This window comes from Ursus arctos, unplaced genomic scaffold, assembly GCF_023065955.2.
Source record: "Ursus arctos isolate Adak ecotype North America unplaced genomic scaffold, UrsArc2.0 scaffold_5, whole genome shotgun sequence".
In the NCBI taxonomy this organism is placed as follows: domain Eukaryota; kingdom Metazoa; phylum Chordata; class Mammalia; order Carnivora; family Ursidae; genus Ursus; species Ursus arctos.
The window spans coordinates 49,484,612-49,510,104 of record NW_026623067.1 but is presented as its reverse complement, the minus strand read 5'-3'; the positions used below and the strand labels follow the sequence as shown (position 1 = coordinate 49,510,104).

General features: G+C 38.3%; 2 protein-coding genes across 2 annotated transcripts in view; one reads left to right on the top strand and one right to left on the bottom strand.

Moving 5' to 3' along the window:
- Positions 1 to 25,493, bottom strand: part of NDUFAF2 (NADH:ubiquinone oxidoreductase complex assembly factor 2) — a 148,009-nt gene that overhangs the window by 2,989 nt on the left and 119,527 nt on the right. The window lies entirely within an intron of this gene.
- On the top strand, positions 5,859 to 12,054 carry LOC113254956 (bublin coiled-coil protein-like). Its single transcript, XM_048221102.2, has 2 exons — positions 5,859 to 5,887; positions 11,392 to 12,054. The coding sequence occupies exons 1-2, from the start codon at positions 5,859 to 5,861 to the stop codon at positions 11,645 to 11,647; spliced, it is 285 nt and encodes a 94-aa protein (XP_048077059.1). The 3' UTR covers positions 11,648 to 12,054.

Sequence of the window (25,493 nt, the reverse complement as noted above, 5' to 3'; positions counted from 1 at the left end):
CAGCTAGTAACCCACCACAGGTGGCAAACCACTGCGGAGAGGTGGGTCTGCAGCCTGTTTGGTTTTGGTGTGAGAGGATCAGTCACCTCACATGGCCTGAAGCTGCCACGCCTGCTTTATTTACCTCTGCTCTACTGTTGCAGTCTTGCAGCTGGTGTAAACCTCTAGCTTCTGCATCAAAGACAACTGAGGGCAGAGAGCTGTTTCTTCTTTTGTTCTGTCTTCACGTAATTTCTCTTTAGTCACCATCACTCTGCCAAATCAGTTTCTTTCTTACAATAGCCATTTAGGCAAATAAAAAACCCAATGTGAATATGTTAATTATTTTAACATATGAAAATAGATTAAAAATTTCAGAGTTGAGAAACACGGAGATTATAATTTTTCCTAGAAAAGAATTTCCTTTTTGTCTTTTTTTTAAAAACTAATTGTCACCAGACCCCTCCTAACGGCCTCCAGGAAAATTAAACAGAACATAAATCATGTATGAAAGGAAATCTAGTTTTGTAAATATTTGGAATAGATAAAATGAAAGTAGTTAGGTGGGAAAAAATAGGAATCTGTGGACTTAAATCATTTTGTAACAAAGCCTATTTTACAGTAGGAATTACCATAAAATAAGAGTTTTTCCTTACATTTCCTTTGAACACCACCACCCTAAGTCTCAGTATGTTCATCAATAATAACTGTATGTTTGTGTCAACGCGTGGAGATAAACCAAGAGCAAGCAAGTGGGTCTTCATATAAATGTTTATGTTTAAAACAAATACCCTTTTAGATGCTGCTTTTTTTCCCTGACAATATTCCTCAACATAAAACAATGCATGACTTGGCATTGTACCACAGTTTACTTAATGAATACCACTACTGTTATTTCCAATATTACACATTTTCATTTAAAAAAAAAATAGCACTGTGATGACCATCTACATAGGTCTTTGACTCAAACAGACAATTTCCATGCCAAACTACCTCTTACTAGCTGCGACACCAGAAGGTCACCTAAGTGTTTTTCAGTCTCAGTTTCTTTATCTGAAAATGGGAATAAAGTGACTGTGTATGTATAAATATTTACACCCCAAATACTTATATGTGTACCATTCACATTGTTAGGTCTTCTGAAAGTTTGTGGTTCAGACCATGGGCTCTGAAGCAGGACAACCTGCATACAAATCCCAGTTTGGGCACGCCCTAGCTCCGTACCCTGTCAGTGTCGCTGCACTCTCTGTGTCTCAGTTTCCTCATGTAAAATGGAGCTAACAATGCTGTCTTCTTCAATGTGCTGTTGTAATGACTGGGGAAGAACTGGCTGCCGGGCCGTGATAAGACAATAGAAGAGGGTACAGGTGAATCTTTAAATAGTGGACTTTAGATAGTGGATAAACAGGTGGATTATTTATTCCATTTCATTAAAAAATAAACATATCGAATTTATATCCATCCCTCTTTTTTACTTCAGAGTAGAAATAAACTTTCTTCAATATTTACACTGTTTAAGTAATTAAAATTTCAACTCACAATTTTGTGACAAACATTGAATCACTATTTGTTGTGAAAACGTAAATAACAGAATCCCCATATTAATGGCTATTCTTAGGAAGAATAAATAGACAAAGTTTGTGATTTTGTTGAACTGAAAAATCTTCAATGTTTAAATGTGCCACAGCCCTTGACAAAGGCAGCAATCATCACCACTTGATTGCGGACAGAGGTGTTAGTAAAACATAATCTACTGGCTTGAGAACAAGATGGAGTAACAGGTACCACATTAGCCTTTCTGCCAAAAACAGTGAGAAAGCTGGATAAAAAGTACTAAACTTTTCGGATATTAAACAACAGGTAGTGCAGTACCGTGATTCCTGAGAGAAGGGAAACAAATGAGATAAGCCCTGAATTGCTTCAGCTTTCTGCCTGGAGACATATTATGGGCTGCTGCATAGGGTGGGTGAATCCAAGCAGAAGTTGTGCTAAAGAGATAGAGACGTTGGTTACAGAGGCCGAGGAAGCCAGAATTTGTGGGGCAGAATACCAGAATACACAGAAAGAAAGTTCTAGAAATCTGCATAGGGGACCACTTGAGTGTTAAGCTGAGTATTAAGTTGTATGAGGGTACGGTGAGTTGCTACAGGGCCAGGAATAGCTGCTAAGCAGCTGTAAACTGAACTGCTGGAGCATGCATGAGAATACAAGACATTCAAGTTCTAATCAGCCAGAGATGCCTCACTGAACACAGTGTATTCAGTATAAAGACTTGAGAAAGATCACTCTTCAGGAGTAAGGATAAACTGGCATGAGAGTAGAGGTAACTCTAGACATGCATTGTCCAATGCAGTAGCCACTAGCCACACGTTTTAAATTAATTACAATAAATTAAAACTTCAGTTCCTCCACTGCACTAGACATATTTCAAGTGTTTAGTAGCTAAATGTGACTAGAAACTCCTCCTGGATACCACTGCTAGATCCACCCTAACAAAACTTAAAAATAAGCCTCCAAAATTTGGACTGATTAACATGTAATTTCATGTCCTCTGAACAAAACTCAACATTTTCAAAAGCAGGACATCAAAACCAAGACTGTAAGCAATATACTATTTCAATGTTCATCATCCAATCAAGAAGTGAAGAGGGAAAGTGTGATCCAAACCCAGTCAACAGAAACAGACCCAAACATGATAGAAATGATGAAATTATTTCATAATAATGTGATAAACACAAGGACTTTATCACAACTACTATAAATATGTTCAAAGACATAAAAGAAAAATGAACATAAAGAGAAAAATAGAATCTAAAAAGAACCAAATGGAACTTATAGAGGTGAAAAATACAATATATGAAGTGAAAAATATAATGGATTTGCCTAACAGCAATTAGACACTGCAGAAGAAAAGAACAATGAATCTGAAAACAAGGCAATGGAAACCACCCAAACTGATGTAAGAGAGAAAAAAAAAAAGCTTAAAAGCTATTCTAGAGCCTCAGTAAGCTGTGGGACAATATCAAGCAGTCTAACATGTAAGTGGAGTCACAGAGAGGAGACAGGAAGGGGAGGAAATAATGGATAAAAATATTCCATTAATATGGAATAGACAAACATAAATTTACATATCTAAGAAACTAAAAAACGGGGGCGCCTGGGTGGCTCAGTTGGTTAAGCGACTACCTTCAGTTCAGGATCAAGTCCCATTAGCAGGCTCCTGGCTCAGCAAGGAGTCTGCTTCTCCCTTTGGCCCTCTCCCCTCTCAAGCTCTCTCTCACTCTCTCTCTCAAATAAATAAATAAAATCTTAAAAAAAGAAAGAAAGAAAGAAAGAAAGAAACTAAAAAAAAACAAAACAAAAACAAAAGCAAAAAAAAAAAAAAAAAATCCTCCAAGCAGGAGAAATACAAAACCAAAGTACATAAAATCAAATTGCTAAAGGCTAGTGATAAAGAGAACATCTTAAAATCAGCTACAGAAAAAAGATTTATTTACAGAAGAGACAAAAATGAATATTACTGAGTTCTCATCAGAAAGAATGCAAGGTATAAGACAATGGACTGGCTTTAATGTGCTGAAAGATAAGAAAAACAGCTAACTTAATATATAAAATATATTAAAATATATAAAATCCTATATGAAGTGAAAATATCCTTCAAAAATGAAGGCATAATAACATTTTCAGGCAAACAAAGCCTGAATTTATCACAAACCCCTACCATAAGAAACATTAAAGAAAGTACTTCAGGCTGAAGGAAAATGATACAAGATGAAAACTTGAATCTACGTAACAGAATGAACAGCGACAGAAATGGCCAGAATGGAGGACCTCACTGCACAGAAAAATGCTAGATTTGTGGACACTCTGCTACATGCTTGATGCCCTGGAACTTTAAGTCACCCACTGGACATTCCTTGAGCACATCAGGAGTATCATCATACTGTCCTTGGAAACTGCTTTGGATTTTGAGGCTTATCATGATTGCACCCCCACCAAAAGGCCTTCTTAAGGCTTGAAAAGATATCAGTTATCTTTGATGAGAAGTATAGCCTGAAGGCAATGGGACTGTTGTGATCATATGTAGACCTCAAATTAATAGCACTAGGCAGGAGGAAGAGGATGCCTCACTCCCTCTCTCCTCCCACCCAACAAAGAACCTCAGCCCACCAAGCCTTCCATGTCCTACGCCATTGTCCTGGCTTTCCTGGCCTGGGATTTGAAGCAGTAATGTCAACAATGGCCCTTCTCCATCTGAGGCTGACCCCAGTGGAGCTGACAGTCAGAAAGTCATGCATGAGGTCAACCCCATTCTGAGAAGGTCACATCTAAGAGTCCCCAGGAGTGAAGTATTGAAGGATATCATTTTTAACTAAGTTCCAGGAAGAAGAGAAAGAAACCATACTCAAAACAGAGAAAGCATGAGCTATAGCAAAATCTGTTATTTCAGAACTTTCCCTAAATATACTGTTAATGAATGATTATTCTGTGACAATCTTCATTTCGACAGGCAGCAGGGTGTTCAGTTGGAGCAAATTAGTTTAGACTTTTTTATGGAGCCTTGATACTGGGAAAAGAGACAAATTTAGTTGTAAAAAGTACGATGTATTAAATGTTTGAATTTATGTATTTTTCCATGTCATATTATACATTACCATTGTTCGTGAGGGATTACACTGAAGACTTTTTTTTTTTTAAAGGGAAAGCTCTGGATGTCTTTAAAAAGCTCACCCCTGTTTTTAGCACAGTCAAGTTAATGGTTATTTATTGTGTACAATTCATTAATTCAATGATGAGAACTCAGCCCCAAAAGGTATAGCTCAAGTCCCTTCCAGTGCCACTTCTTGCCTAAGCTCTGCCTAAGAGCCCTTTTGGTAGCTGTAGTACTGTACTCAGTGTTGCAAATTGCTAAGTGTGGTAATGAAAAAAGACTGAATTTTTAAAAAATAATAAGATACAAACTAAAAGCTTAAAAGTAGAATCTACTGATGCTGACTTACAGCTCATTCATAAACCTTAGCCATGATATAATCCCACTTCAATCATACAGTCCCCTATGCAAATTCCAGTACACATGAATTTTTCAAGATTGTGTAGAAATCAGCTCTAATATATAGTTATGCCTGTGGGAGGTGTTAGGTAACAGAACTGAATATTAGAACTATAAACAAGAGGTAAAACAAATGGCAGGATAGGACTAGACATCTCTGTAATGATGCCTTGGGAGAAATTATGGAAACTGAAGCAACACAAACTTGAACCTTGGAACTCTACTGTAGTATCTCAGAGAAGGGAGAGAGCTGACTGCAAGTGCTCACTGATGAAGAGAGCTGCAAGAAAGTTCAGATTACTCAAGTACTGGGGAGAGAAGGGCTGAGAAATATCTAAGTGAGTCAAAAAGGTTACCCAAGGTTTTTCAGGTATCCACATCATTCTGCATCCCTAGGGCCACACTTGGACCAGAGGTGTGGGAATGGACAATTCTGAGTCTATACTATTAAATGGAATTGAATATTTGGATACAGATCTAAACATCTTAAGAATATTATCTGTTTTTACTCATATATCTAGTAAACAAGGGAAGGCAAATACAAATTACAAATTAGCCATTATTAATAATTTAAGATACATAAAATGTCACTAGTATTTTTAAATTTCTTTGTATGTGCCATATGTATAAATAAAAGCAAATAATTGTTTCATGATATAATTCAAGATCCTAATCCCCTAACCCTATTTCAACTCAGAATTCTTCAATCAAGGAGTGTTTCAGTAATACTCTCTCTATAAATATATACCATGCTGATGGTGTGATAAGCATGTCAAATATAAAATTCCATAACAACAGATTTCAAAATCATTTGATAATTTTCATATAGATGGATCTGGAAATGGAACAGAGCAAACGGTAAGTCCTTTATTAGGGAATTATAATGTTTGTTTTAAAAGTGCTATAAATCCAGCTAAGAAAAAAGGTAGGCACAATACACATATGCATATCATAACCCAATGCTTCTTTGATGTTCTGGCTCCATGCTTCTCTGGAGTTTAGTATTTATAAATGGTCTCCATTTGGTTTCAGCTACTTGTGAATTCCAAGTATACCATATATAACTACGTTCAAACTTAAGTACAAAACACGTCTCAAGATAAAATCTAAATACAGTTTAAAGTAAATTAAACAGTTCTTTATTGTTAGAAAGTTTATTACATTCAAGAGCAAGCAAAGACGTAGGAGTCAGACTTATGTGTAATGATAAAATTGGCCATGTCACTAGATTTTTTATTTCAAGTCTTCTGTGGGATTAAAACCATGGTCATTTCATAATGATCAAGTTCTACTACGTATGAAAAAAAAGAAATTGAAATCTTAATTTGAAATTTGAAATTATAATTTGAAATTTAATTTGAATTATAAGTTAGCAATATATTTGTGGCAAAAGTGTCATGTAAATATAACTTTAATAACTACTGGATCTAGGTATATGTTTTTCAAAGTGCACATATGATAAAGATACAATGAAAGTTCTGGTCTTGGAAAGAGATGAACTTTCTAAAATATTTAAATTAATAAGTACATCTCCCCAATTCATATGTTTTTTCACCTCTTGCCACACATGTGCTATATATAATATAAATACATTAGACTTTGACAGCTCCACTAATTTCTTTCCATAATTTATACTATGAATAATTTTTATTTTAATGAATATTAAAAATTTTAAAGTATAAGCACCCTGCCTTTTGTCAATTTAAGAAAAAACATTTTGAAGAATACAAAAGATTTAGTAAATACATTTTAAGTGAAAATTTGGCAGTAAGTATGTTTCAGGTCCCCAAACCATACACATTTGGTTACTATACAGTGGTCTCATCCAGGAAGTAGCCTTTTAGAATATGCCACTTCCTCCCACCCCACAATCAACATAATTATAATGGGAATTTGGTGTACAACTATTTCAAAATATTCCAAGTCAAGTGTCATTTTTATAATATACCACGAAATAATTCAGGCCTAATAAATATGATAGCAATGCCTAAGCTTGAGAATATTGCCAAATTGTTGATCTAAACTACATTTTCTAGTTCTACAAGTTGAACTGCCAGGATGAAATAAAAATTTATTAGATCACCTTTTTTTCAATATATGAAAGAGAGGAAAAAAAAAAAAAAGCAGGGAGGTACATAGGTCACCAAAAGGTACTCTGTACCAGACCCAAGCAAATGCCTGCCAGATTAGTAATAAAAAATGAACTGAATCTTGGCTGGATGGGATCAGAAACCAAATGGGTAAATAAATGACAATGCTTAGGTTAGTATGACAGCACCAGGTTGCTAAGAAATCTATTAGAATGAGACAACAAGCAAGCAAGTTCTCCTGCAGCAGAAGCTGCTCTTGCTATGTGTTCTTGCCAATCACTAGTGTGCCTCTGCCAAATCAATGTCACATTTAATTTATTCACATTCAAATCTATTGCAAACAGACTTTGATCAATTACACTCATGAAAATGCAGACTGAGTTTTGTTGTTTTGACATGCTTTCTTGAACTTCTCTCCTGAATTTTTAAAAAACATTTCTAATTGCAAGAAGTTGATCTCAATGATTTTTGTTATTTAAGGGGACAATTGTTAAGATTTGTTTACATTCCTTGCTGGCTAGGAATTTCTGGCATTGAGTTTTCTGTCTTTGAACTTGAGCCAGATTAATTATTACATCTCAAAATGTTACGAAAAGGAACTAATCACAGAGCTCAAGTCATTAATAGTTTTGCAGGTGGTATTTCTTTTAATAAAATACATGAACTTCCATCTATATGAAAAAAAGACCTTTGAGCTTAAAGATACAATTACTTAATTGAAAAAGAAATATAGCAGTTAAACATTAATAAAAAAAATTATTAGACTCACTTAACTTTACTCCTATTTAATTGCACTGCCCTGGTGGGAGACAAAGAAAACCTTGCTCCCCTGTGTGAGAAGTGGGGAAGCCCGTTATCCCTGGGAGAGAACGATATCAGGTCCCCATGGCTTGTCAGGCCTGGGTTTCTAGAGTGGGAAAGAAAGGGCAGAGGCTGGAGCCCTGGAGGAAAAAGGAGGCTCCATCTGTGAAGGACTGCTAACACTTACTGAACTGTTATATGCCAGCTGCTGTAGGGAGAATACAGTTCTTCTCTCCTAGATTGAGGGAGGGAAGGAAAGGAGCTGGGAGGAGAATCAAACATGTCATAGAAATGAATGCAGGTTACCTTCCCCAGGACCTAATGCAGGTACTCTCCTTCGATGCAAGGGACAATAAACCTGTAGCCCTGCAAGATATTCATTCATGCATTTTTCATTCTTTCTTTCATTGAATAATATATATGCATGCCTACAATTCAAGAGCCTCGGGATACAGAGAACAAAACCTGGCTTTGGGTCTTAAGGAGCTTCCTTGGGGGCCAAGATGAAAACAAACAAAGGAGGCTCACCTAGGAGTCAAGGTAGGGAAGAGCTGGGTAAACACCAATGGTCAGTTTTGTGGCTAATGCTTACGGGTTCTTTCTTACTTTCTCATTCGCTCATTCATTGGTTCATTTAGATATTGAGAGCTCACTATGTGCCAAGGACATGGAGTGAGAAGACACAATCTTTAGCCCAAACTCAAGGAACTCACAATCTAAGGAAGAGAGATGGGTTAAAAAAATTAATGAAATTACAATATGATAAATTCCACAATCATATTAAGCAAAGAACGTTTTGAGACTGAAAAAGAAAAGCTGGTGTTCCTATTATTATCCACAGACTGGGAAGGAGGGGGTGAGATACGACTTCCCAGAGGGGGTGAGGTCTGAGTCTTAACAACAGGAATGAACCAGAGAACTGAGAACAGAGGAGGCATGCTGGGAAGAGGTGAGTACATGCTCACAGGTTCGGAAGAATAAAGCAGCACCTCAAATTCTGAACAGTGGAAGCAGGTCATATGGCATGCAGGGGTGAGAACATGCTGACTCTTTCAATGCGATATTAGGACATTTAGCTTTTATCCGAAAGCCATGGTGAAATATTTTGACTGTGAAGCAAGAGTAGGATTTCCAGATAAAAGAGGAGAATGCTCAGTTAATTTGAATTTCAAATAAAAAACAAATAATTATTTTGTATACATAGTTCTTATACATCGCATGGTATATACTTACCCTTATAATTATTCATTGTTGGTTTGAAATTTAAATTTAACTAGGTGCCCTGTATTTTTATTTGCAAAATCTGGCAAACATAGCAGGAGACTTATGTGTTTATACCACATTTAAAAAAAAAATGACTCTAGCAACTGTAAAAATTAGATCGGAGGGAGGCGAGACTGGAATAGAGAAATCAGATAGGATGCTACTGCAGAAATAGAAGTGAGACGTCATTAGGGCAGGAACCGAGACAGGTAGTGAGATGGTGGGGAAAAGACAAATTGTTATTATATTCAAAATGAGAAAAGTTTTGGGTCACCAAGGATGTGGAGATGAACCAGACCAGGACGATCCCCAAGTCTCTGATGATGACGGATGACAAGTAATGCCATTAACCATGGGAGGAAACAGGGAAGAAGAGGAATTCTCTTTTAGACACACTGAACTTGAGATGTCTGTAAATCAAACTGTTAGCTCCTTCTTCTCAGCCAAATCTCCAAATACTGAAGTGCTTCAGGATTCACTTCGAGGCCTGCCCCTTTTTCTATACTCTCTGCCTCAATAATCGTTTCCAATCTTATGAGTTTAAATACTGTCTACACATGCTGAAAACGCTCAGATTTATGCTTTTAGGCTTGCCTTCCAAGCTCCAGAATGATATCCTATCCAACTATCTAACTGATGTCTTCGCTTGGATGTCTACTGGACATTTTAAATTAAATACATCCAAGACCAGGGAAGCTCAGAGGACTAGCTCAGGGTCACACAATAAGCCTAGACTTGAGACAGAAGCGTCTGCTTCCACCACATTCTTTCCACTACTCATTACTGCCCTGCACAGTTCTCAGCAAGCCCCACACAGAGCTCCGCATACCACAGGCCTCAGTACAGTGCTGCCTGACTCCGGTGTGGCCTGCACTTCTGGCAGCTTTGCTTTGCTTTACTTCAATTGGGCCTCATCCTGTTCCCTTTCTTCATGTGCTAAGACACAGACAAGCTCCAAGGTGACGCCACACTGTGCACATGTATCTAGAGGGGCATCCAGCTAACTGGTTGGCAGCCATGAAAGTGAACTACCATACTTTCAAAGTAGCCTCCCTGACATACCAAATGCACACCAGTACGCAGGTTCTGGTGAGAGCGAGGGGCTACTGGGATGTCCTCATGCTGGGAAGGAGCCCACTTCAGCCAGCAGCAGCTGAAGGAGCCTCCCTTACACAGTTGTACACATTTAGTAAAACTATTCCCATACTCACCTTCCCTCCTACCTCCACTTAGCACTAAATCTTACCAATTCTTCCTCCAAAGTGTATCTTGAGCCGTGTGGTTCTCTTCACCTCCCTTGCCAAAAGCATTTCTTGCCTAGATCACAGTCTCCTAATAGGTCCCTTTGGTCCTCTAGGATTCAGTGTCCAGAGCAACCACTGACCTTTCTTACCCCTTCCTGCTAACAACACTTCAATGGGTCCTTAGAACAAAACCTGAACTTGCCCATGGCAGATACGGATATGGAGATACTCTGATCAGTTCCCACTTCAAGGCAAGACTTGCTTCCCAGCTACAGAGAGTGTGCTGAGCAGACAGCCTCCATTGAGTGGCATGTTACGACTTATTAACAGACATTTGGGTTGTTTCTAGCCTTCCCATATGCCATATTTACTAGTGCTATTACAAACAGCCCTGTAAATTATGATAAATTACTTATTTCACCAGACAATTTTGAGTAGATTTCTAGAAGTTACATTGCTAAGGCAGAGGGCAAATGCACATATATTTTGCGGTCTCTAAGCAAATGGGTTTTCCACTGCCCTTTCTACCTCCCCTCTCCCTTCTTTTCCCCACACTCACTGCCTAAAATGATGCCTAGCATGTAATAGATGCTCACTATCTATCTATGGAATGAATACATTTGGTTCTGTATATGCACTTTATTCACTAATGAATAAACACATTAACTCTACAATTTGTAACTGTCTTATAAAGTCAAATCTAAACTTAAATAGCTGGTAATCAAGGATAAATCATATTCCATCATTAATAAAATACATTTTGATTTGAACTGACTTAAAGACCTTCTCTTGATAATGTTGAAAAAGCCTTAATAACTTCAAAAGTGAGAAAATATAGGTACACATTTATTTATACTCTCGGAAGCTTATACTGTTTTTTTAAAACCAAAGTGGGGGCACCAGCTCTCAGTGCGACTATTGTTGTGTTCCCTTGTTACATGGCCCTTGAGGTGCCCTGAGCCAGCAATGTCGCGCCCCAAGGGAACCTGGGCATGATGGTGGAGGTGGGTGCAGAAGGCGAGGATGACAGCTTTGGGGAGGCAGAATATGCTGCCATTAACTCCACGTTGGGCCAGATCAACTCCTGTCTGGATCACCTGAAGAAGAATGACCACCTCCATGACCACCTCCACGTCCGCCTCCAGGAGCTGCTTGAGTTCAACTGGCAGTCACGCTTTGAGTTCCAGTTCGACAAGGCCCCTAGAGATGCCAGTCCCTAGGCTCTTGGAGCCCCCAACTAGCCCCAACCCTGCCTCCCTGGGCTAGGCTCTGACCTGAGCACTCAGCACCTGGCTTAGATATCTTTTCAAGGGCTGGCCTACAGGTCCCGCTGGTGGGTCTGCCTGCATGGGCCACCCTTCTGGTACTCTCTCCTTCCCATGCCCGGGCCAACCCGCACCACTCTGCATCCTCTCCTGTAGTCAGGTGTGGGCCTTCAAACTACCCACCCTGCCTACCTGCCCAATTCCAGGGCACTCGCCACTCTGCCCAGGCCTTGAGCAGCCACATTAAACAGGCCAATGAATGAATGAATGAATGAATGAATGAATGACTAAAACCAATGTGGTAAAGATGACTCAGTTTGTCCTTTTTTTTTTTTTTTAAGATTGATTTATTTATTAGAGAGAGAGAGCAAGCGAGCATGGTGGGGAGAGGGACAAAGGGAGAGGGAGAGAGAGTCCTAAGCAAACTCCCTGCTGAGTGCAGAGCCTGGCGGAGGGCTCAATCTCACGACCCTGAGATCATGACCTGAGCAGAAACCAAGAGTCAGATGCTTAACCAACTGCACCATCCAGGTACCCCTCAGTTTGTCCTTTTGAAAATTAAGAAAAAATTATTTTTCTTTGTGTACCTTTCACTTGTCAACCAGTAAGTATTTGACTTAAAATATATCACTACCCAAATACAAAATTCCTAACTTTGGAAGGGATCAAGGTAAGAAAGCTTAATAATGGATCAGTTATCTTGGACCTAAAACACTTTTTCCCTGCCTAGGATATGATTTAACCACAGTGTAACATATATGCAATAAAAATACACAGTAGAGTCATAATATATCATCCATAGCTTCTATGACTGACTAATACTTGAAAACAGGCTGCTGGCATTTCAGAGGGGCTGCTGGTGCTGCCTCCCCAAAGAGACAGAGGTACTATGGGAAGGTAGATGGGTGACCCTCAGTCACTTCAAATGGAACCCAGGACTTCACTCCTCCCAACTCCAAAGACAGTCCAAGCACTTCCCTTCTCATTAAGGGACGGGAAAAGGTAGAAGAAATAGGAACGCAGGCTTGGGAAAGGATGGCTAGTGGTAGGGGGTAGAAGGTGACCATGTGGCCAACTAGAATTGCAGCAGTCACATAAAGCATCACCACTACACCAGCAGTAGCAGTAACAACCACTTTACGCAATTGGAGTTAACACCAACAGACAGGACTACCTATACAATTATACTGGCAGGAAAGTGGAATTCCCAGAAGAGTAGTAGTTGATGAAACTAACCGAAATGACATTGAGGGAAGGAGGGACAATAAAATGGAGGAACCACAGTAACATCTTTTCTCCTAAGAGGAAATGAAAAGGCTAGAATATTAATTAGGGTTGTAGAGTGAGTTCTAAAGGTCAGGCAATCAGGTGAGCAAGCAAATGTAAGCTCAAGTGGGCATCTGCGGTCACCTAGGAGCCAGGCTTCCTTTAGGTGCCAGGAGAAAGAGAAGCACAGGGTGCTTCCCAGCAGTGATGGGGTCAGGAAGATGAAGAAACACGGTGGGTGAGAATCTCATGGGAGCTGGTAGGGGAGAGCAGCACAATGATCACTAAGAAATAAGAACAAAGAAAAAAGGAAATCAAGAGCAGAGAAGAAACTGGGCTTCTTAGGGCTCTCAGCAAGAGACGTAGGCTGGAGTCCTCTCTTTTACTTTTTCACATAGTCATTCGATACTATGGGGCACCTGCTCTGAGCCAGGCACTGTTCTAGATAAGGCCGGGAACAAAACTTAGTCCCTGCTCTCATGAGGCTTGAATTCGACCAGGAAGAGACAAATGATACACCAACAAATAACATTGCTACTGAATGTGAGCAAACAGATAACTGCCTGCTATTGCTATATCCTTCTCATTTAATCAGCCTGCCCTTTTGGGTTTACTAAGAAACTTGAGACTTGAACTAGTGTGGGAGTATTTGCAAAGGACTAAACAGAACTTTCTTAGCTCCTTTCAAATGTTATTATTTTTTTCTCAAAATGAAAATCGCTTTTCTTTTTTCTACAAAAGTAATACATCTGGAAACAAATACTGAAATTTAAACAGAAATCCATAAAGTTGAAAAATGTAAATCTCTCACAATTTCATATCCAGTGTTAAAAAGCCTGAAGTATATCATTATAGACTCCTCTTTAAACATACAAATGCATTTACAATATGAATATAATGTAGCTCTTTTACAAATGCATGTTTATAATTATGGATAAGGTACAATAAGGTATGTACTATGCATACTGCTCCATAAATTGCTTTCCACTTAATATTTTCCAGACATCTTTCTGTGTAATTATATAATGTAGATATCCTTATTAATGGCTGCAAAGCAGCTCGTAGCTCCATTGCACAGAGGTAACCTAATTTCTTCACTCAATCCCCTACAGATGGATGTTTAGTGTGCTTCATATTTTAGAACACTACAAACATCCTTGTATAAAATTTTTATGCATTTGCCAATTATTCCTTAGGATATCTTCTCAGAACTAGAATCAAAAGGTTCCCATATATTTGGAAAACTGATCTCTAAAAGTCAACATCACCTTGCACCTGTACCTATGGTGAATGAGAATACCTGTTTTCCCACATGCCAATACAAAAAAAAAAAAAAAAAAATCCTTATTCGTCTTATATTTTAAAACTTGTCCCCCTAGTCTTTGGTTTCTCTTTTAAACTTGTCTAGGATTTTGTTTTTATAAAAAAGTAGAAATTTCTTATGCTGTCAAATTTGTCAATTTTTCTCTTATGGGATCTGGCTTAGGTGTCATGTCACAAACTCTTTGACTTATTTGTTCCTTCTTATCCTTCACTTGACAGCCTAAATATTACCTCCACAGAGTAGGTTCCCTAAATGTTCATCTAAAGAAAGCTGTCTTTGTTATTCTTTCTTAGAATCTTTGTTCATTCCCACAGAGCTATTTTCATAACTTGTAATGATCCATTTTTGGTATTTGTAACATGTCTGCCTTTCCCACTAGAGTATAAGCTCCATGAGGTCTACAATGTTCCCTGGGTCAGCTGCCTATTTTCCACCACCCCTCCAACATCTGCCATAGAATGGATACTTCTGGATTATTTTGTGAACAAATTTTAGTTCCTTCCTTGGCCCTATTGCCAGTTTTCTCTTGAACAGTGTTCCTTCTAAAAGATTAAATGAATAGTAAAGGCTGTCAAACTAACCCTTCACTAAAAAGTAATTTGGAAAATCTCATTCACCCCTTTTCCAAAAGAAATGTGTCAAGATCAGGGATCACTGCACCCAGACTGGTCAGTAAATCTTGGGCTGGGCTTAAATGAACACTGCAGTACGGCTCAAGAACATGCACTATTGCTTTGATGACACCCAAGGGTGCACTCACATACTGTACCTTGAGAGTTTTGATGGTTTCAAAATCTATTATTATTAGTTTAGTTTGAAAATGAAGACATGTCATATCACTAATTTAGGATAAAAGGGAGGAGTATTATGATGCCAGAGCACCCAAAAAGTTAGGAACTTGTAACTTAGTTTCTATGGATATCCTCTATGATAGCAATTAATTACTTATTTTTTAAAAAGTGGTACTTAGGCACAAGCTTCAGCAATAGTGACAGTCAATTCCTTGAATAGTATCAGTTAATAAGTATACATACTGAAGGTTTAGGATAGCATGTTTTGCCACCTGCTAGATAAAAGTGTTCACTTCAAAGGTATCAGGGTTGGCCCCTTTTCACTCTCACAATAAAAAGTTCTGTGATACTCAGATTAGATGAGCACCTTTTTTGATAATTCTTAAGAATGACTCTTTCCTTTTAGATGAATACGTCTTTTAATTGTGGCAGGAATTAGGAAAGTTTCTATCTGCGAATTTTTCTCATGAATACCTGTAAATAAGGATTTGAAAATCTAATACACAAATTTAAGTGGAACAAAAGCTGAGTTCTATTTTCATAGTATAGATAAAAACATTTACATTCTACTATAACATTTGACTGTAAATACTTTTGCTTTCTAAATTGAGAGGCAATGTGATGTTTTCTTAGGTGAATCCATGCAATGTACTAAACTTCAATGCATATATCACCGGACTTACTACATGCAAATATTTTTTCAACACACAAATGGATTTTGTTAACAGATACCACTCTAGTGTGATAATATGCCATGGCTTTTATAATTATTGCACTTAAATTACTATGTAATGTAAATTTCTTGGTAAAAATATCCATCTGGTGATGAAAATTTGGAATTCATTCAATAGAAAATCTTATTAGTGAGGTTATTTTCAACAAACACATATGAAATTAAATATTTTTATGATACACTATCTTGTAATTTGGTGACCATAGATAATGTAATTAGTCTAACTTTGTCAGGGGGGACAATTATTGAACTGTTATGCTTATCAGTCCTCACTAAAATAATACCTTATCCCTGTCTAGAAAAGACAGACTGTCAAAACAGATAATTCTAGAAAAGCTAGAAATAGTTTGAGAGAAGAAAGGACAAAAACCTTTATTTTCCTCTTTAATATTTCACCTTATATCTATTCAGAAACATTCAGAAAACATTTAACTTTATTACGGTGTATCAAGAACTTCATACATTAAAGATGAAAAGCAATCAATTATTTAATCTAATGTTTTTCATAATTTAAATACAAATAAAAGAAAAAAGCATGACTTTTTAATAAAAAAAGAAATTTATTTCAAATTATATTAGCCACATGTGGCTGAGAGGCTACTGTCTTAGACTAGAGACAGTCTACATTTGACAGGTCTGGACAATCTAAATCAAAGATAGGGAATATTACTAATTATTTAGAGAAAGTTTAAGATCAAAGATTTATAAATTATAACAATAAAAATAAAAATTAAGAACCATCATAAAAGAGTAATATGTCCAGAACAGAAATTCTTTGATAATTTGATATTTGAATAAAAATCTTCAGAAACTGGAAACAGAAGTCATTCAAAGATGTAGATACAGAAGAATAAGTATATGAAAGGGTAATGCAAGAAAGTGAAAGTTAATTTATATAAACAGTCTTGCTAGATAAACACAGGAAAAATGTTAATTACCTGATAAATAGAACATGGCAACACTTAATAAATATTTGTTGAACTGAAATGACTTGTGTTGATAACAAAAAACACGTGTTACCTTAAGGCTACAAATAAAACAGCCTCAAGATTTTAGGTGAATAACACATGAGAGATATTAAATTAAGGAAGTCAAGGCACAATCCCAATAGCCGAAGGTGGGTATTATGGTGGGCTCTTCCTCATTATGTCCTTTGGCACCACCTGTCAGATCACTAGAAACCACTGAGCTGGCATTTTTAATTTCCTTTTTAAAAATTAAATGTTTTCTGATTATAGAGAAATATTTCCTTTATGGAGCAAATTCATAAAATACATAAAAGCATAAAGAAGAAAATCAATTCATCACTCAAAACATTTATATTTACATTTCCTTCAAGTCTTTTCTTCTTTCTTTTTCCACACACAGACTTCCTTACTTTAAAAAGTAACAGAGTCAGGACAATACGGTATGTTTTATAATTTTCTTTTTTATTTCTATTTTAAAGATTTTATTTATTTATTTGACAGAGAGAGAGAGAGCACAAGCAGGGGAGGGGCAGGCAGAGGGAGAGAGGAGCCCGATGTGGGGCTGGATCCCAGGACTCTAGGATCATGACCTCAGCCCAAGAAAGAGGCTTAAACAACTAAGCCACCCAGCCGCCCCTATAATTTTCTTTTTTAAATTAATTCTCATACAATGTGTTTATAAAAGCTAAGTGTATGAACATGACATTAAGCAAAAAACAGGCTAAGCCAACTGACTAATTAGATCACATTTACATTTTCATTACTAATTGTGATAACCTGTTTGAAGTAAGGTCTCCAAGGGTTAGCTAGGAGCATTTATCAGTAAAAGATAATGTACTTAAATTTTACAAATACATGCAAATTTGTAAGTCTTTTATTTCCCAATAAGAATCTTAACTCCAGGGGCGCCTGGGTGGCACAGAGGTTAAGCGTCTGCCTTCGGCTCAGGGCGTGATCCCGGCGTTATGGGATCGAGCCCCACATCAGGCTCCTCTGCTATGAGCCTGCTTCTTCCTCTCCCACTTCCCCTGCTTGTGTTCCCTCTCTCGCTGGCTGTCTCTCTCTCTGTCAAATAAATAAATAAAATCTTTAAAAAAAAAAAAAAGAATCTTAACTCCAGAAAAATTTTTCTCACATTGGTAGTTGTATTAAAGGCATAGAATCTTACTTAAGTTGAGAAATAATTATCTTGGAAAACAGAAGTACAAATAAAACACCAATTAATGTGTTAATTGTTGTTTCTTGTTTAAGGAAATTCCATATGCCAATAATTAGAAAAAAACAATAAAAGATGGATTCAAATTATCATGGCCCAAATAGTAGTACCTAAAAGATTAATCATATTTTTGTGAGTAGAATTTTTTCACTGGGTCATATTCATACTTTTCAGACAAAGAATTTGAAGATCAAAATTCCTGAACGTTCAAAACCCAGTGTATTTTTTTATTAACTTTCCTACTTAGATAAATTTATTTTAAAAGACATCTTTCTTTAAACATTTTTTTTGTTTGAGTGTAGCTGACACACAATGTTATATTAGTTTCAAGTAAAAATCCAGTGAATTTTAAAACAAAAAATATAACTAAAAGCTGTCAAAATATAAGCACTAATTATCATCTGTGATGATTGGTTTTATGTGTCAACTTGGCTAGGCCATAATACCCAGCTATTCAATTAAACACTAACCTAGGTGTTACTGTGAAGGCATTTTGAAAAAGCAGTCAACATCTATGATCCAATGATTCTAAGTAAAGGAGCTATCCTTCATAACCCTCAACTTTTCACCTGAAAGGCCTTAAAAGCAAAACTGAGAGTCCCGTGAGGAAGGAGAAATTCTGTCTCAGGACTGCAGGATCAGTCAAAAAAATCAAAAAATTTCAACCTGCCTGCCTGCCTTACAAATATTCAACTTGCCAGCTCCTATAATCATGTAAGCCAACTCTCTGAAATAAATCTCTTAATTACATCTACATCTATCCTCCTTCCTTCTTCCCTTTCCTTCCTCTCTGCCATCACTTCGACAAAGAAATGCCTCATGCCTTTTTCTGTGATGAATCTCTATCCTCCATATCTCCCTACTATTGCTGTAAAGTCAAATCCATTGTGTTATGCCACTCCAGTCCTGAAATCTGCGCATCTGACCATCTGGAAAGTACCACAGATTTGCACATGTAACAGAGTAAACTCATACATTTCTCTCCCTAGCCAGAGTGTATTCATTAGTCAATGAATCTAGGGATTAGGTTTTTTAAGGAGTAAAAGAAATTTGTTAAGAAGAAGTAAAAAAAAAAAAAAAAAAACATAGAGGAAGTAAAAGAAAGTTGTTTAAAAAAATCAAACCATGGGGAAAAGGAGGAAAGATATGTGGTCACTGTAAGTGTTAATATAGTTCCTGAGATTTAACAATACCTCTTAGTCTCAACTTCCTAATAGGGCAAAAAGCTAAGCAAATTATGTAACTCTTTTTACTTAATAAAAGGAAACATATTTATTCTTTTAGAGAGGAAAAAGACTTTTTTTCTGGTAGACACTTCTATGAGGAATTTGTTTTCAAGAATTCTTAAATAAGGGGAGGGAGTTAAGATGGCAGAGGAGTAGGAGACCCCTTTTTCAGCCGGTCCCCTGAGTCAAGTTGGACAGTACCAGACCAGCCTGAACATCCACGGAATCAGCCTGAGACGCAGGAAGATACATCTGGATCTCTACAAATGAACATCTCCAGCACTGAGTATTGAAGTACGAAGCAGGGAGCCGTGAAACCGCGAACAGATATTGGAAGATAAATGGAAGAGGGAGGGAGCCGCCACGTTCGGGCGCCGGGAAGCGGTAGCCACCTGCACGGGGGAGCAGGCGGACTCACGGACCAGCACCCGCAAGAGAGCAGACCGTGACCGACCTTGACGGTGAGCGGGGAGTGCGCGCCACCAGACTTTTCATGGAGCTCCAGTGCGCTCACTGGATCCAGACTGAGACCGGGAGCTCCGGGAGCACACGGGGGTGGCTGGCGGCTGGCGGTATTAGAAACACAAAGGACAGAGATGCGCTGGCCCTGGAAGTGAGGGGTGGGACGCCGGGTGTCAGGCGCACATCCCAGGACGCTGCAGGGTTGAGCAGCACCAACAGAAACAGAGTTAAAGTGGCCAGAACATCAGTGGAGAACGGTTTGCAATCCCTCTGTTCTGAGACAGAGGCTGAGATTCGGCCACAGCTGCTCTGACTCTCAGAAGAGGCACAGCAAACCACCAGGGAAAGACGCCAGAGAACAAAAGCCTGGAAACACCGGCTCACAGTGTGCCCATCCCCCCTCGCAGGGGACACGGAGACTCCACCCAAACAGGGTTGCCTGAGTATCAGCGCGGCAGGCCACTCCCCCAGAAGGCAGACTGAAAAATCAAGAAGCCCACATCCTTAAGATCCCTATAAAACAAGGGCGCCCGGCCTGGGTCCCGGTCAACAATTTGGGCTCTGGACAACCCCGCACCCTCTCCTCATCAGAATGACGAGAAGGAGAAATCCCCCCCCAGCAAAGAAAAGACAATGAGTCTGTGGCCTCTGCCACAGAACTAAGGGATATGGATAAAACCAAATTATCAGAAATGGAATTCAGAGTAACAATGGTCAAGATGATGTGTAGACTTGAAAAAAGTATTAACAAAAATGTTAATGAGAATATAGAATCTCTAAGGGCAGAAATGAGAGTGAATCTGGCAGAAATTTAAAATTCTATGAGCCAAATGCAGTCAAAACTAGAGGCTCTGACGGCCAGGGTGAATAAGGCAGAAGAACATATCAGCGAATTGGAGGATGGGTTAGTAGAAGAGAAAGCTAAAATAGAATCTGGACTCAAAAAAATCCACGCTCAATAATGTAGGTTACGGGAGATGACTGACTCAATGAAACGTTCCAATCTCAGAATCATCGGCATCCCCAATGGGGTGGAGAAAAACAGAGGTCTAGAAGAAATATTTGAACAAATTGTAGCTGAAAACTTCCCTAATCTAGAAAGGGAAACAAACATTCATGTCTGAGAGGCAGAGAGGGCCCCTCCCAAGCTCAACCACGACAAACCTACGCCACGTCACGTCATAGTACAATTCGCAAATATTAGATCCAAGGATACAGTATTGAAAGCGGCCAGGGCAAAGAAATTTCTCACGTACCAAGGCAAAGGTATCAGAATTACGTCAAACCTGTCTACACAGACCTGGAATGAGAGAAAGGGGTGGGGTGGGGCATTTTTAAAGCTCTTTCAGAGAAAAACATGCAGCCAAGTATCCTTTATCCAGCAAGGCTGTCATTCAGAATTGATGGAGAAATAAAGACCTTCCAGAATCGCCAGTCATTGACCAATTTCGTAACCACGAAACCAGCCCTACAGGAGATATTAAGGGGGGTTCTATAAAGGTAAAAAGGCCCCAAGAGTGATACAGAACAGAAAGTCACAATCGATAGAAACAAAGACTTTACTGGCAACATGGCATCATTAAAATCATATTTCTCAATATTCAGTCTCAATGTAAATGGCCTAAATGCTCCCATAAAATGTCACAGGGTTGCAGATTGGATAAAAAGACATGACCCATCAATTTGCTGTCTACAAGAGACTCATTTTGAACCTAAAGATACATTTAGACTGAAAGTAAAGGGATGGAATACCATCTTTCACGCCAATGGACCTCAAAAGAAAGCTGGGGTAGCAATTCTCATATCAGACAGATTGGATTTTAAACTAAAGACTATAGTTAGAGACACAGAAGGGCACTATACTATTCTTAAAGGATGTATCCAACAAGTGGATATGACAATTATAAATATATATATATGCCCCCAACAGGGGAGCAGCAAGATACACAAGCCAAGTCTTAACCAGAATAAAGAGACATATAGATAAAAATACGTTAATAGTAGGGGACCTCAACACTCCACTCTCAGAAATAGAACACCCATGCAAAAAATTGACAAAGAAACAAGGGCTTTGAATGCCATACTTGACGAGTTGGACCTCATAGATATATATAGAACACTACACCCCAGAACCAAAGAATACTCATTCTATTCTAATGCCCATGGAACATTCTCAAGAATAGACCATGTTCTGGGACACAAAACAGGTCTCAACTGATACCAAAAGACTGAAATTATTCCCTGCATATTCTCAGACCACAATGCTCTGAAATTGGAACTCAACCGCAAGGAAAAATTTGGAAGAAACTCAAACACTTGGAGACTAAGAACCATCCTGCTCAGGAATGATTCGATAAACCAGGAAATCAAAAATCAATTTAAACAATTTATGGAGACCAACGAGAATGAAAACACAACGGTCCAAAACCTATGGGATACTGCAAAGGCAGTCCTAAGGGGGAAATACATAGCCATCCAAGACTCACTTAAAAGAACAGAAAAATCTAAAATGCAGTTTTTATATTCTCACCTCAAGAAGCTAGAACAGCAACAGAGGGACAGGCCTAATCCACGCACGAGGAAGTAGCTGACCAAGATTAGAGCAGAAATCAATGAATTAGGAACCAGGAGTAGAGTAGAGCATAACAACAGGACTAGAAGCTGGTTCTTTGAGAGAATTAATAAAATTGACAGACTGCTGGCAAGACTTATCCAAAAGAATAGAGAAAGGACCCAAATTAATAAAATTATGAATGAAAAAGGAGAGGTCACAACCAACGCCAATGAAATTGGAAGGATTATTAGAAACTTTTATCAACAGCTTTATGCCAATAAATTAAGCAATCTGGAAGAGATGGAGGACTTCCTGGAAACCCATAAACTACCAAGACTGAAACAGGAAGAAATTGATTTTTTAAACAGGCCAATTAATTATGAAGAGATTGAGTCACTGATAAACAACCTTCCAAAATACAAAACTCCAGGCCCGGACAGTTTTCCTGGGGAATTCTACCAAACATTCAAAGAAGAAATAATACCTCTTCTCCTAAAGCTATTTCAAAAAATAGAAACAGAAGGAAAGCTACCAAACTCATTATGAGGCCAATGTAACCTTGATCCCCAAACCAGGCAAAGACCCCCTCAAAAAGGAGAATTACAGACCGATTTCCCTAATGAATATGGACGCCAAAATCCTCAACAAGATCCTGGCTAATAGAATCCAACAGTACATTAAAAGGATTATCCTTCATGACCAAGTGGGATTCATCCCTGGGATGCAAGGGTGGTTCAACATTTGCAAATCTATCAGTGTCTTAGATTTTATCCAGAAAGAAAAATTCAAAAATCGTATGATTCTCTCAATAGATGCAGAAAAAGCATTAGACAAAATACAGCATCCTTTCCTGATTAAAACCCTTCAGAATGTAGGGATAGAGGGTACATTCCTCAATCTCATAAAAGCCATCTATGAAAAGCCTACAGCAAATATCATTCTCAATGGGGAAAAGCTGGAAGCCTTTCCCTTAAGATCAGGAACACGACAAGGATGCCCACTCTCGCCATTACTATTCAACATTGTACTAGAAGTCCTTGCAACAGCAATCAGACAACAAAAAGGATAAAAGGTATCCAAATCAGCAAAGAAGAAGTCAAACTGTCTCTCTTCACAGATGACATGATACTCTATGTGGAAAACCCAAAAGAATCCACTCCCAAACTATTAGAAGTTATAGAGCAATTCAGTAATGTGGCGGGATACAAAATCAATGCTCAGAAATCAGTTGCATTTCTATACACAAATAATGAGACTAAAGAAAGAGAAATTAGGGAATCCATCCCATTTACAATAGCACCAAAAACCATACGTTACCTTGGAATTAACTTAACCAGAGACGTAAAGGACCTATACTCTAGAAACTATAAATCACTCTTGAAAGACATTGAGGAAGGCACAAAAAGATGGAAAAATATTCCATGCTCATGGATCGGAAGAATTAACATAGTTAAAATGTCCATGCTCCCCAGAGCAATCTACACTTTCAATGCTATCCTGATCAAAATACCGATGACATTTTTCAAAGAGCTGGAACAAATAGTCCTTAAATTTGTATGGAACCAGAAAGGGCCCCGAATCGCCAAGGAACTGTTGAAAAGGAAAAACAAAGCTGGGGGCATCACAATGCCGGATTTCGAGCTGTACTACAAAGCTGTGACCACAAAGACAGCATGGTACTGGCACAAAAACAGACACATAGACCAATGGAACAGAATAGAGAACCCAGAAATGGACCCTCGGCTCTTTGGGCAACTAATCTTTGATAAAACAGGAAAAAAAACATCTGGTGGAAAAAAGACAGTCTCTTCAATAAATGGTGCTGGGAAAATTGGACAGCTACATGCAAAAGAATGAAACTTGACCACTCTCTCACACCATACACAAAGATAAACTCCAAATGGATGAAAGACCTCGATGTGAGACAGGAATCCATCAAAATCCTAGAGGAGAACATAGGCAGCAACCTCTACGACATTGGCCAAAGCAACCTTTTTCATGACACATCTCCAAAGGCAAGAGAAACAAAAGATAAAATGAACTTGTGGGACTTCATCAAGATAAAAAGCTTCTGCACAACCAAGGAAACAGTCAAAAAAACTAAGAGGCAGCCCACGGAATGGGAGAATATATTTGCAAATGACACTACAGATAAAAGACTGGTATCCACGATCTACAAAGAATTTCTCAAACTCAATACGTGAGAAACAAATAAACAAATCATAAAATGGGCAGAAGATATGAACAGACACTTTTCCAATGAAGACATACAAATGGCTAACAGACACATGAAAAAATGTTAAAAATCATTAGCCATCAGGGAAATTCAAATCAAAACCATAGTAAGATACCACCTTACGCCAGTTAGAATGGCAAAAAATGACAAGGCAAGAAACAACAATTGCTGGAGAGGATGTGGAGAAAGGGGATCCCTCCTACGTTGTTGGTGGGAATGCAAGTTGGTACAGCCACTCTGGAAAACAGTGTGGAGGTCCCTTAAAAACTTAAAAATGGAGCTACCCTATGACCCAGCCATTGCACTACTGGGTATTTACCCGAAAGATACAGATGTAGTGAAGAGAAGGGCCATATGCACCCCAATGTTCATAGCAGCAATGTCCACAATAGCTAAATCGTGGAAGGAACCGAGATGCCCTTCAACAGATGACTGGATTAAAAAGTTGTGTTCCATATATACAATGGAATATTACTCAGCTATCAGAAAGAACGAGTTCTCAACATTTGCTGCAACATGGACGGCACTGGAGGAGATAACGCTAAGTGAAATAAGTGAAGCAGAGAAAGACAATTATCATATGATTTCTCTCATCTATGGAACATAAGAACTAGGAAGATAGGTAGGGGAAGAAAGGGATAAAGAAAGGGGGGGGGTAATCAGAAGGGGGAATGAAGCATGAGAGACTATGGACCCTGAGAAACAAACTGAGGGCTTCAGAGGGGAGGGGGGTGGGGGAATGGGATAGACTGGTGATGGGTAGTAAGGAGGGCACGTATTGCATGGTGCACTGGGTGTTATACGCAACTAATGAACCATCGAACTTTACATCAGAAACCAGGGATGTACTGTATGGTGACTAACATAATATAATAAAAAAAACTAAAAAAAAAAAGAATTCTTAAATAAGAGATATAGAGAAAAATAACCCACACCTTCAGTAATTGCTTTCAAACAGATAGAGAAGTGATTATCTTCCAGCCTTTTCACTTGGTAATCAAAGGCCCAGAACATAAAAGCTAGAA